The sequence below is a fragment of the Octopus bimaculoides genome, chromosome 13, assembly GCF_046866305.1.
Source record: "Octopus bimaculoides isolate indiv1 chromosome 13, ASM4686630v1, whole genome shotgun sequence".
NCBI classification, from domain to species: Eukaryota; Metazoa; Mollusca; class Cephalopoda; order Octopoda; family Octopodidae; genus Octopus; species Octopus bimaculoides.
The window spans coordinates 18,114,665-18,129,162 of record NC_142940.1 but is presented as its reverse complement, the minus strand read 5'-3'; the positions used below and the strand labels follow the sequence as shown (position 1 = coordinate 18,129,162).

The window sequence follows — 14,498 nt, the reverse complement described above, 5'->3', positions numbered from 1 at the left end:
TTTTAGGTTCAATCCCACTGCATGGTCCCTTGGGCAATTATTTTCTAATAAAGCCTCGGACCTCTTAAAGCCTTGTGAAAGTATTTGGTAGGTGTATGTGTGTGTGTGTGTCTTCCCCAACTGTTTGTTTATGTCCCCATAACTTAGGAGTCCAGCAAAAGAGATCAATAGATTAAATAACAGACTTTAAAAAAAAATAAGCACTGGGGTGGGGTGGGGGTAATTTGTTCGACTAAGACCTGTCGAGGTGGTGCCCCATCATGGCCACAGTCCAATGACTGAAACAAATAAAATATAAAAAAGGGTGGTGTTGGTGAAAGCAAGGGAGACAACTTCAAAACCAAATTGGTTAAAACTGAATCGAGATGTGTATTGAGGAGTGGATCTGACCTTTAGCTAAAAAGAGTGATAGCTCTGAACATGTTTCAGTCTGATTAGACCTTTTCAGTGAAGTATAGTTTTACTTGTACTTATGAAATCTCAGGATGACTTTGAGAGTATATAGAAATTTGAGTGAAAATATTCACCAGAAATTTAAACATTTATAGATAAAAGTTTTAAAATATATCAAATATAATATTTACTAATTACTATAATATCTAATCAATATCATAATATTCATTTTCTAATAGTTTGATATTTATTAAGGCAATGAGCTGGCAGTATTGTTAGCACATCAGGTGAGATGCTTAGCAGCATTTCATCAATCTCTACATTCTGAGTTCCAATTCCACTGAGATTGACTTTGCCATTTATCCTTTTGGAGTCAATAAAATTAGTACCAGTTGAGCACTGGGGTCGATGATATTGACTTACATCCTTCTAAATTACTGGCCATGAGCCAAAATTTGAAATCAATATTTTGATATTTATTAAAAGTATTAAAAATATTTGTTTGAATCAACTTAACCAATACTATGATGATGCCATGTACAACTAAGCAAGTAAAATGGCACTTATCTTCTATTGTTTAAAATCAAGATTAAAAAATCATGGTTTCCAAGTTTATTAATAATGATGTTGATAACCAATACTGAGAGGAACAAATTTTTGTGCAATTTAAATTTCAATCTTGAACAGTAAATATTCTTCTTACAATCTTGTGTTGCTTCATTTTCACAGGTGAAAGTACCAGCCTCTATCTTGGAATTGTTACATCATGTGTGTCAGTCAACAAAATCATGGAATCAGAAGTGTTTCGTATCACAGCCACCAACTTCATACCTCTACAGAGCCATCATGCCGAAGAAGAGAAAATCAATGAAATGCGCAAACTACTCAGTTCAGGAACATTCTATTTCTCTTGGTCCACAACGAATTATCTTTGGGACCTGAGTTTATGTGCACAGAGGCAATTTCAACAATGCGATACAGACAATAGATTCTTTTGGTTTGTACTAATACACATCCTCTCTCTCTCTTTCTTTCTTTCTCTCTTTCTCTCTCTCTCTCTATTTGCCATGATAGATTGGTAGCCACTATCCCTTTTTCTATTTTCTCTCCCTGTTTATTTCTGTGTTCCTTTCTGTCGAAGAGCGTAAAAGACTTTCTCACTTCCCGAGCGTTAAACTAATACATCTGTTTGTTGTTTACACACTCGTCTTCATCTTTTGTTTTTTTTGTAAATTCTCACTATATATATATATATATATATATATATATATATATATATATATATATATATATGTGTGTGTGTGTGTATATATGTGTGTGTGTGTGTGTGTGTATATATGTGTGTGTGTGTATATATGTGTGTGTGTGTGTATATATGTGTGTGTGTGTGTGTATATATATGTCTGTGTATGTGTGTCTATAAATGTATATATATACAAGGGTTGGACAAAATAATGGAAACACCCTAAAATTTCAAACAAATTTATTTTAATATGGGGTAGGACGGCCTAGAGCAGTAATTGCAGCTTGAATTCTATGAGGTATGGACTTGTACAAAGTTTGAATCGTTTCCAAAGGAATTTTTGTCCATTCTTCAGCTAAAACAGTCTCCAGTTCTTGTAGTGATGATGGTGGAGGATATCGACTCCTTACTTGTTTTTCTAAAATGCACCATAAATGTTCAATATTGAGATCTGGGGACTGTAGTGGCCAGATAATGTTCAACTTCACTCGAATGTTCCTCGTGCCATTCAGATAAAATGCTTAAATAGTCTTGACTATTAATTCTACCATGAAGAGAAACCATTGGGCCAGTGGATTTCCAAGATATAGCAACCCCTAGATCATTACAAATCTTCTTCCATGTTTAACAGTTGGAAGAAGGTAGTTTCAGTCAAATGCTTCTTTTGGCTGTCTCCACATGTATACTTGGCCAGTGGTCAAAAATAAGGTAAAGGATGACTCGTCTGAGAAAATAACATTCTTCCACTGCTCTAGGGACCAATTCTGCAAGGTTATGGATTAAAATAAGCACTATGACCAAGCACACTCCCAAAAAAATCAACAAAAACATAGTTAACTAGGCACTGAAAGTTGAAAATTAAATGATTCAGAGTCCTGTTTCCATGAAAAGTTAACTGGAGCAAAATTAAAGAGAGACAGTTGAATTTTACTTCCTCTTTATTGCAGCCATTTTTTTTCTAACTTAAGGATGTAAAATACTGCTGCCCCACTTAAATTTCTCTCCTGTCTATTTTTCTCTGTCTGAATCATTGGGTTTTCTGCTCCCCACAGCAAATTCACTATGCTCTTTTTGTCAATTTTACTATACATGGGGATACTAAAAAGGTCCTGTCTTTAAGGGCATCACAAAAGGCTCATTGGAGGCTCAACTTTCCAAGTTTTTTTACAGGGATTAGAAAAAACTGAAGAACCACTGTAATAAGTGTATGAATCCGGGAGGGTAATACATTGAATAAAATCATGATTAACTGATTCTCCTGTATTTTCTTTTACTCGAAGCCAAGAACTTTTCAGCATCCCCTCGTGTATTTATGTATATATATATTTGTGTGTGTGTGTGTATATATATATATATATATATATACACACACACACACACACACACATATACACAGGGTGGTGCAAAAGTAATGCACCACTCTAATGATGAGAAAAACTGTTTATAAAGAGATACGATAATCTTTCATTTTATTTACATAACATTGATTATCACAAAATTATAAACTCACAACAAGAAAAATCATCATCATTTAATGTCTGTTGTCCATGCTGGCATGGATTGGATGGTTTGACCAGGGCTGGTAAGCTGGAAGGCTGCATTAGACTCCAGTCTGATTTGGCATGGTTTCCTACAGTTGGATGCCCTTCCTAACATTAACCACTCTGGGAGTGTAATGGGTGCTTTTACATGCTACCAGCATGGGTGCCATTTGCATGACACCAGTATCTGCCATACAACTGTGATTTTGCAGTCATTAGTCATTGCCTCTATGAGGCTCAAAGTTCAAAGTTCATGCTTCACCACCTCGTCCCATGTCTTTTGGGGTCTACCTCTACCACAGGTTTCCTCCACAGTTAGAGATCGGCACTTCTTCACACAGCTGCCATCGTCCATATGCATCACATGGCCATACCAGCACAGTCGTCTCTGTTGCACACCACATCTGATGCCTCTTGTGCCTAACTTTTCTCTGAAGATGCTTACACTCTGTTGAACATGCACACTGTCATTGCACATCCAGTAAAGCTTCATTTCTTCAAGCCTACACATGTCCTCGGCAGTCACAGCCCATGTTTCACTGCCATGTAGCATGGCTGTTCACACACAGGCATCATACAATCTGCCTTTCACTCTGAGAGAGAGATCCTTTGTTGCCAGCAGAGGTAGGAGCTCTCTGAACTTCGCCCATCTTAATCTTATTCTCACAGCTATGCTCTCAGAGCATCCACCTCCACTACTAACTTGGTCACCTAGAAAACAGAAGCTATCTAAAACCTCTAGCTTACCTCCCTGGCAGTTGATGGGGTCTATTTTCTGCACATTTTCAGTGTTTATTGTACCTGTATATCTTCCACATACAAAAGCTAGTTTCCCTGTTAACATTTCTCTGACATTGCTACATCATTTATGTGTCCAAAGCTTACACTGGGTGCATTTTATGGAGTCTCTACCTACACCTATTCGATAGATCAAGCAGGGTCATTTACTTGAAGAGATTTGTGATTTGTCTGCCTTCCTACTTACTAAGATTTTGATTTTGGCCAAGTTAACTTTAAGGCCCTTCGATTCTAGGCCTTGCTTCCATACCTGGAACTTCTTCTATAGTTCTTGTAGTGATTTAGCTATAAGAGCAAGATCATCTGCATAGAGGGGCTCCCAGGGGCAGCCTGTCTTAAATTCCTGTATTATTTTCTGGAGGACTGTGATTAACAAGAAGGGATTAAGCACTGAGCCTAAGTGAACCCCTACTTGTACCCTGAATTCTTCACTATACTCATTGCCAACCCTCACCTAGTATCCCTGTACATAGCTTGAACAGCTCTCACCAATCACTCTTCTATCCTTAGTTTCCACAATGACTGCCAGATATGGGATCAGGAGACCCTGTCAAAGGCTTTCTCCATGTCAACAAAAGCCAAGTACAGAGGTTTATCTTTGGCTAGGAATTTCTCCTGCAACTGTCTAACCAGAAATATAGCATTAGTAGTGCTTCTCTCTGGCACAAAACCAAACTGCATCTCATCTAGGCTAACTCTCTCCTTAATTAGTTGAACTATAACTCTCTCCATAACTTTCATTACCTGATCCAACAATTTGATACCTCTAATTATTACTAAGGCATCACCTTTACCTTTGTAGCAGTTAACTATGGTACTGCTGCACCAGTCATTGGGTATGATTCCTTCATGGACCACCTGATTTACAATACAGGTGACTAGACCATAACCCACACCACCAGATATTTTAAGCATCTCAGCAGTGATTCCTGATGGACCGGGGACTCTACATCTATATCACCAAGGGTGAATCACACACCCCTGTGGCTATATATACATGCACAAATGCATACATGCACTTACACATACCCACCTACATACATATATTTTTATATACATGCAGATGTACACTTATACCCATACATAAACATATATTTATATATATATATATCTGTGTGTGTGTGTGTGCATATATATATATGTGTGTATGTATATATGTATGTGTATATATGTATGTGTATATATGTGGGTGTGTATATATATATATATATATATATATATATATAAGGTTGAGGAGGGTATTGAATTTAACCAAACCCAAAAGATACAAGTAATACCGAGTAAGTGCTGTATACCGACTAGTTATGCCCCAGTCGTTGTATGAACAGGATTGGGGATTATAAGTCATGTATTAGCGTGTGTATGTATAAATATATAGAAGGATAAAGAGAGCAATGGTAGAGTTGGAAATATATTTTATGGATAGAGTCTTACAGCTGTTTCAGGGAAGATCCAATGCATCCCTTCATCGGAGACAGAAATAGTAAAGGAATTGATTATTATATCCATAAGTGGAGAGTTATAGTAGGAAGTGAGAGTGATGCATCACACTCACTCTCACTTCCCACTATAACTCTCCACTTATGGATATAATAATCGATTCCTTTACTATTTCTGTCTCTGATGAAGGGATGCATTGGATCTTCCCTGAAACAGCTGTAAGACTCTATCCATAAAATATATTTCCAACTCTACCATTGCTCTTTTTATCCTTTTATATATTTATACATACATATATATATATATATATATATATATATATATATATATATATATATATATATAGATACACACTCGCATACATACATGTATATATTCATGCGCATATGTATATATATCCACATGTACATAGGCATATCAACACCTGCACATATGCATGTGCAAGCCACATACATGCACATACATGCGTGTACGCATACACCCACACATGCCCTGCCGCACCCTCCTCACACACAGACACATGTATATGTATATCTACATACACCCATGCGCACACATGCACAAACACATTCCTGCATCTCATTAGTTTTTCAAGCAGTAACTAATTTTCGGCACATATTATCATTATTATTAATATACAGCTGCATTGTAAGGTTACATATCCGAACTTCTATAGGACATCAATATCTGCACAGAAGTGCAAAGATATAGAAAGGCATATTTTAGCCTCCTTAGATAATTCATCTGTTACGTTAGTTTACAGGCTATGCTCTAGTGCCTTTTAGTTTGCTTACTTTAGTGACTCACGGTTGCATTCCGAAGATATTATGTAGGAACATATATGAATATAATTGTATCTGAGCCTGGTCAACACAATAAAGCAAATTTGATATCTCTTTAGTTAATTAGTCTATTATGTTTTTTGAAAAGGTTATGCGCTAGTTACTTACTGTTGTGTTCTGCAAGTGTCCTATGCGAACGTACCTAAATATATGTGGTGTTCTCATCTGGTACTTCCTTAGTATAGGCTCCATGGTTGCAGTTCATGAGGTTTCCACTCAGGGGATGGGTTAATCCGAGTTGTCGGGGTTATGGTTTGTATCAGTTAGGTGTAGTTTGCATTGTACTGTGTGAACAGATGTTTAGCTGTATGCACGCATCTGAGCAGTTGTTCAGCAAATCTATTTATAATTTGTTCTTTTGTCAACAATATTGACAGTGGTTCCTTGGAACATAACTGGCATTTCCAGGATAGTGTGTTGTAGGGACTCATGTGTCTAATTATTGACTAGGTCAGGTTGTATTTAATCTTCTCTTCCTTGAGTTGCCAGATGAAATCAGCCAGTGATGTGTGCCATTTAAGGATATTTTGAAAGCTAGCAATGTGGTTTCTATATCTATTTTTGAAAATGTCAGCCAATACACTAATATATATGTTTGAACCTCCTCTAGTATTTACATAGCATTTGTACACGACATTTCAGGTTTTGCATTGGTTACCAGGAGGACATTTCAAACGACCCCTGTATGAGCATAGATTGTCAGTTTTTGTTTGTATGGGTGTAACCAGTACCTGTCCAGTTGGTTATATGTACATTTGTGCTTGTGGCTACCCTATTATTATTTTTATTATTTCTGGATGTGTTTATGTTGTTGTTTGTGGCTACCATATTGGTTGGTTAGTAAAGGTGTTGCAGTTTTTTTTCTTTGTTGGTTAGTGTTATTGTTCAAGTCATTGTTACTGTGATGCATTATGTGGTTGCTATTTACACTGTCTCTAGTGTTGTTATATGTCTCTGTCAATTTTTGAGAGCCTATTTTCCATGCTGCCTTAGTTTTCGATTGTTAATGCTATGAATGTGGTGCTCCATGTTCAATGAGTTAGTTTTTTAATTTTTTTATCAACAGTTATTTGCCTATACTTACAGTTGTTTGCAATTCTTATTATAGAAAGATAATACTAATTAGAAATTGTAGCAATGTTTCATTCCCTAACTAGACAGGCATGTAACAAACATGACAGCCAAAACTCAGGATCTTTAGCGGGACCCAACTTTATGTATGGATGTACCTGATGAGACCCAGACTGCAAAATGGATGCAACACAACATGTTGAATAGAGTCCCACCCATAAGGGACAGGAGCAGGATGGGTTGAAACGATCATTGTACAAAATAAAGATTAATACCAAATTCATCTTCTGGTTACTTAAGAAATTATTATCATTATCTCAACTAACACTCCTGAAGTAGATACAACAGAACTATACCCCAACTGCAGATGACACCAGGTAGCACAAACTGTGCCAGTGCTCTACTCAACACTTCAACACACTGATCAACATATACCCATTTGTCCAAAATATTAAATATGTATGTGTGTGTGTGTGTGTGTATATATATATATATATATATATATATATACACATAGTTTTAGGGAAAAGAACCAAGGTTCATGAACTCATCGATGAAAATCCACTGTCACCTTGGTTCTTTTCCCTAAAACTATATATATATATATATATTTTATACTGTGAAACTTAATTTAATTTTAATTGAATTTTTACCTGTAAATTTGGATTTTTATCCCTAATATTATATATATTATATATATATATATATATATATATATATATATATATATAGATAGATAGATAGATAGATATAGATATGTATGTATATATATATTCATATATACTCAAGACTGATTTCAATCAATAAATCATTTACTCTCGAATGGGTGGCCTTTTGTATAAGTCAAATTTAACAACCACAATTATTATGAATTAATGTAAATTGATTTTTAATTATTGCTAAGCCGCTAATAAAGAATCTTGTGAAGGTAGAATAGTAAATAATACAGTTAAATTAGTCTAGACAGGTTATAGTATCTTCGTAGTGTTATTAACTCCAGCTCAACCTTAATCAAACAGTTCTATGTTTCTATAATTTCATCATCATATACTCTTTTACTCTTTTACTTGTTTCAGTCATTTGACTGTGGCCTTGCTGGAGTACCGCCTTTAGTCGAGCAAATTGACCCCAGGACTTATTCTTTGTAAGCCTAGTACTTATTCTATCGGTCTCTTTTGCCGAACTGCCAAGTTACAGGGGACGTAAACACACCAACGTCAGTTGTCAAGCGAAGGTGGGGGGACAAACACAGACACACAAACACACATACATATATATATATATATATATATATATACATATATAAACGACAGACTTCTTTCAGCTTCCGTCTACCAAATCCACTCACAAGGCTTTGGTTGGCCTGAGGCTATTGTAGAAGACACTTGCCCAAGGTGTCACACAGTGGGACTGAACCCAGAACAATGTGGTTGGTAAGCAAGCTACTTACCACACAGCCACTCCTTAAGATAGGTAACACCCTTGTCTGACCTTTTGCAGTATCCTTATGGCACTTTTGTTGGAGATATATTCTAGCTGTGACTAACTTGTCTTATTATTATATAAACTATATCTAGCACAAACAAATATTCTTATAGTGCTACATTATCAAATGTGTCCTTCCTTCATCTTTGTTTTCTCCTTTTTAAGATTGTAGCGTTTGATTTGAGGGTAACTTAGCTGCAATTTTTAGTGGATTGAACAGCTGGTCCCTCTGGTTTTTGCTCTACTGCAATATGATGGATAATACTAGGAATATACTTTTGCTGCAGTAGGTAATAAGAGGTGTTGTTACTTTGATTTAATAATTGTAGTTTTACTTCTTTTTCAACTTTTCTGGTGAATGAATATCAATAAAATGAATTTCTTTTATTCCTTTATTCTTTCACTTGTTTCAGTCATTTGACTATGACCATACTGGAGCACCGTCTTGAAGGGTTTTAGTCAGACAAATTGACCCCAGGACTTATTTTTTAAGCCTAGTACTTAATTCTTATTTCTTTATTGCCCACAAGGGGCTAAACATAGAGGGGACAAACAAGGACAGACAAAGGAATTAAGTCGATTACATCGACCCCAGTGCATGACTGGTACTAAATTTATCGACCCTGATGGGATGAAAAGCAAAGTCGACCTCGGCGGAATTTGAACTCAGAACATAATGGCAGATGAAGTACCGCTAAGCATTTCACCCGGTGTGCTAACGTTTCTGCCAGCTTGTCGCCTTCTTTATTCTAGTACTTAATTCTATCAGTCTCTTTTGCTGAACCAGTAAGTTATGGGGACGTACATACACCAATACCAGTTGTCAAGTGGTGATGGGGGGGGGGGGACAAACACAGACACAAAGACACACACACACATAGATACATATATATATATATATATATATATATATATATATATATATATATATATATATATATATAAAAGTCAGTAAATAGTGGGGTTGTTTTTTTGAGAAATACGCTTACAAGACCTCAAAAAAACACTATTACAACGCCAATATCCCTCCACACTCATAGATCTTGGAATAAAACGTGCCAAGGAACTTGACAAAAACACACTAAAAACCAACCAACATAATAACACACCCAACCCCAAAATACTTCCATACATCTCCACCCACAACCCCAAAAACATCGAAGCATACACCACAATCAAACAAAACCTCTCCTTACTCACCACAGACCCGAAAATGAACAATATCATCAATACACACAAAGTCCTTAAATGCAAAAGGCAACACAAATCTTTGAAAACACTATTAACCAATGCCAAACTACATACACCACTTCCACCCCCATCAGTTAAAAAATGTGCACGCCCTAATTGTGGTACCTGCCCCTATCTACTTGAAGGCTCTGAATTTACCTTCAAACGAGGAACAAAGTTTAAAATCAAAACCAATTTCTCTTGTTCCTCTGGTAACCTCATTTATGTCTTCACATGCGCAGGTTGCCAAAACTTCTATATCGGATAGACGAGCCTCCCGTTGCGTAGAAGAGTAGCAGTCCATAAGGAACAAATAAATCTCCCTCAATACCACCAAATTCCACTCAGTGACCATATAGACTCTTGCACCAGAAACAAAAACCCTAAATTCCTCCTTATATTCCCTTTCTATCAATGTAAAGACAGAATCTCCACACAAGAAAGAATCAACAAGGAGAATCTTTTCATAGAGAAATTCCAACCATTTCTTAACACACACACCCCTCAGTGACCTTATTTCTCTAGGAACAGACATAAACTTCCTGTTGAAAAAGAGTTCATAACTCCAACTAAAAACATTTGTCTCCCCTTACACACACTTCCTGTTTTGACACCACATTTCCTGCTTAACACAAACTTTTAACCCTTTTTTTAAACCTAACAAAACTCTCAATTCTCATGCATCCTTATTTTTCCTACCATTATATACATGAACTACCATTGAACTTCAAAAGCTCAAAGACAATATAATGTATTGGTATATTTATTTTTTTTATATATTATTTATTTTATATATTATTTTCTTCATTTTGTACTTCTTTGTAAAAAACATTTTCATTCTCCTTCACATTCTGCCTTTTTTTCATTTTCATATATATATATATATATATATATATATATATATATATATATATATATATATGATGAGCTTCTTTCAGTTTCCATGTACAAAATCCATTCACTAGGCTTTGGTCAGTCTGAGGCTATAGTAGAAGACACTTGCCCAAGGTGCTATGCGATGGGACTGAACCCGGAACTATGTGGTAGGGAAGCAAGCTTCTTACCACACAGTCATGCCTGTGCCTGAATGATAATTTTTAAAATAAAAATATTTATTGAAATAAAATATAATTAAAATACTTTTCCTATTTGAATATTTGCAATAAATATAAGTTATCAGTAACAATAATAGTGTTTAACTATCAATTAATGACTGATGTAACATTGGCAAAAATATGTTCCAGCATTATCTGTCATATGATAGATAGCATTCAAGTCAATATATATAACAAAGGGAGATAAATCCAGTAAAATCAGTCGTTTCCCATTGGGAAAGCACAAACAGAAAGAGATGGCGACACATAGCTAGTAATCTTAATAAGTTAGATTTTAGGCATGAATATAATTATAGATGCACGGCTGTGTGGTTAAGAAGTTTGTTTCCCATCCACATAGTTATTGGTTCAGTCCCACTGCATAGCACCTTTGACAAGTGTCCTCTGCTTTAGCCCTGGGCTGACCAAAGCCTTATTAAGTGGATTTGGCAGATGGAATCTGAAAGAAGCTTTTCATATAGGTATATATATATATATGTGGATGTGTGTGTCTTCTTGTCTTGACATCACATGATAGTTGTAAATGAGTTTCGCTGTCATACAAGCACAGTGTCATTCATTTCTAATATTCTGCAAATAGTATATCTGGCCATGAGGAAACATCTTGTTTGGAAACAGGTGAGGGTTGGTGACAGGAAGGGCATCCTGCTGCAGAAAACTGCCTCGATTAATAACATCTCATCCAGGCTAGCATGGGAAAAGTAGATGTTAAAACAATGGTGAATGATATGCTTCAGTGGTTCGCATATCATTTTTTATCTATGGACCCCTTTGATTACTATAGTATTCTGGCAGAGCCCCATAGCCATTCGACGCTTAAAAACTAGTTTTATATATACTTATTTCAAAGTTCTTATTTTGTAATATTTGTGTCGGTTGAACTATGTAAAACGTCTCCAAAAGAAATTTAGCTATTTCTTGCAATAATTACATCTAAATCAAAACTTTTTTGTTGGCCGTTAATGTGGATCCCCAATTTACTATTTTGCTTGTGTGGACCCCCCCCCCCCCCCCAGTCAGTTGAGAATCGGACATAGTTTCTAACTGAAAGAAATGGAATGGCAGATGCTCTGTTTCGTGTCATTGGTAACATGTATTTCAGGTAAATGACTGATGTATTAGTTGAGTCTCACCAGGAGAACTGTTTCTCTTTTCTCTCTCATACTGGTTCTTTTAGTGCCTAATAGCAATTCCAATTTTTTTGATGTTATTGCAGGAATAAAAGACTCCATGTACATTTGGATCGATTCGGTGTAAACTGCACAGAATGGCTGCTAAAAATTATATGTGGTGGTGTAGAAATCCGGACTATCTATGCTGGTGATAAACAGGCTAAAGCATGCCTAATTTCTCGTCTAAGTTGTGAACGAGCAGGTACAAGATTTAATGTCAGAGGGACCAATGACGACGGCCATGTCGCTAATTTTGTGGAAACAGAACAGGTAGAGTTGTTTGGTAGTCTTTTCATATTGAGTTGTTTTTTTTATGTGTGTGTGTGTGTTTTTTTTTTTCTGTTTTTTCTCTAAAAGATTGTTGTTGAATATCATGGGCATTCCAGTTTTAGAATTAGTCATCCAGCAACAAAAAGGGTTGGTAACAGAAAGAGCATCTGATAATAAGATACTAGTTAACAAAACTAACCCAATGTATTCCTGTATGAAAAAGGAAACATGATGATGATGGTGGTGATTGTAGTGATGATAGTGGTAATGGTGGGGATGATGGTAGTGAGGATCATGGTGTTGGTAGCGGTGGCAGCAATGTCCCTGTAACTTAGCAGTTCATCAAAAGAGACTGATAGAATAAGTACCAAGCACAAAAAATTTTTAAACTAAGTATTGGAGTCAATTTATTTCGTCTAAAAATGCTTCAAAACAGTGTCCCAGCATGGCTGTAGTCTAATGATTGAAACAAGTAAAAGCCAAAAGATTATCATCATTATTCTCAAGTAACAGCCAACTGGACATTTTTCTACAGGTGCTATTTATGATTAGCAATGATATTGTGTATGTGAAGGAGACCAGGATCTGAGAACTAAGATTCTGTTATATTTGTAATATTTCAGTTTTGATAGAATTATTTTCATTATTATTATTGTTATTATTATAGAAAAGCAACAAACTTGCAGAAGTGTTTGCATGCCAGACAAAATGCTTAGTAGTGTTTCTTCTGGCGTTATGTTTTGAATTCAAATTCTGCCAAGGTTGAAAAAATAACTACCAGTTCAGCATTGGGGTTGATGTAATCGACCAGTCCACCTGCCACCCAAAAGAGGAATTTCTGGCCTTGTGCCTATAATAGAAAGGATTGTTTTTATTTATCATTATTATTATCATTGTTAAGGTAGCAAGCTGGCTGAGTCATTAGCACACCGGGGGAAATGCTTAGTAGTATTTCGTCTGTTGCTATGTTCTGACTTCAAATTCCACAGAGGTTGGCTTTGCATTTCATCCTTTCGAGGGTCAACAAAATAAGTACCAGTTAAGCACTGGGGTCGATGTAATTGACCAGCTCCCTCCCCCCAAAATTTCAAGCCTTGTACCTATAATAGAAAGGATTATTATTATCATTGTTCAACATTTGGTAGTTTCAGGCAAATTTCTACTACAGCACTTGCTACACCTCTGTGTTGTTGAGGTGTGTGCAGCATTGTGTTCTTTTTTGTTGTTGGGCATGTGCATACTCTTCCCATATTGTATTGCCTCAGCTTTCTTTTTCTTGTTTTTGAGGTGTGGTACAGTCTTTTGTTGTATTAGTGTTTGTATTATGCATTGAGTATTAGGATTGCTGGTGGTAGTTTAATTCATTGGATATTTGCTGTATAGAGTGTCTTGTGTTTGTGGATTGTTTCGTTTAAGTTGTATTATTGGATAGTGTCTTGTATATTATTATTATTATTATTGCTATTATTATCATTATCATTATTATTATTATTATTATTATTATTATTATTATTATTATTATTATTATTATTATATAGCCATAGATCAATCTTGATGAAGCAAACATGAACAAAGGCATTCCAGCCATGACACAGTGGTGACTTTCTTTATTGAGATGGCAAAGTGTGATTTGAAGGAGATTTTTGTGTTATTTCTATCAAATTGAGTGACCACATAGAGTATCCTTCATTTGCTCATGTAAAAAGGTTACTCTTTTGATATTTATAGTGATGAAAGGCAGGATCAAACAAAACTAGTTAGAATAAAACATTAAGACCAGCGTTATACAACTTGTGTGGTCTCTAATGCCTTTCAAAGATAAAATATTGATTGATTGATTGATTGATTGATTGATTGATTAATTGATTCTCAACCTGTTAAGAAATTTCTAGCTAAGA

The 14,498-nt window shown here is 35.7% G+C and overlaps 1 protein-coding gene across 4 annotated transcripts in view; it reads left to right on the top strand.

Annotated features, from left to right (window-relative positions):
* Positions 1-14,498, top strand: part of LOC106879251 (polyphosphatidylinositol phosphatase SYNJ1) — a 152,289-nt gene that overhangs the window by 76,081 nt on the left and 61,710 nt on the right. For all 4 annotated transcript variants that reach the window (XM_089361550.1, XM_089361549.1, XM_089361547.1 and 1 more), the window contains exons 3-4: positions 1,123-1,390; positions 12,375-12,600. In XM_089361550.1, the coding sequence (XP_089217676.1) occupies positions 1,182-1,390; positions 12,375-12,600 (435 nt within the window). In that variant the 5' untranslated portion in view covers positions 1,123-1,181. The remainder of the gene's footprint in view (positions 1-1,122; positions 1,391-12,374; positions 12,601-14,498) is intronic.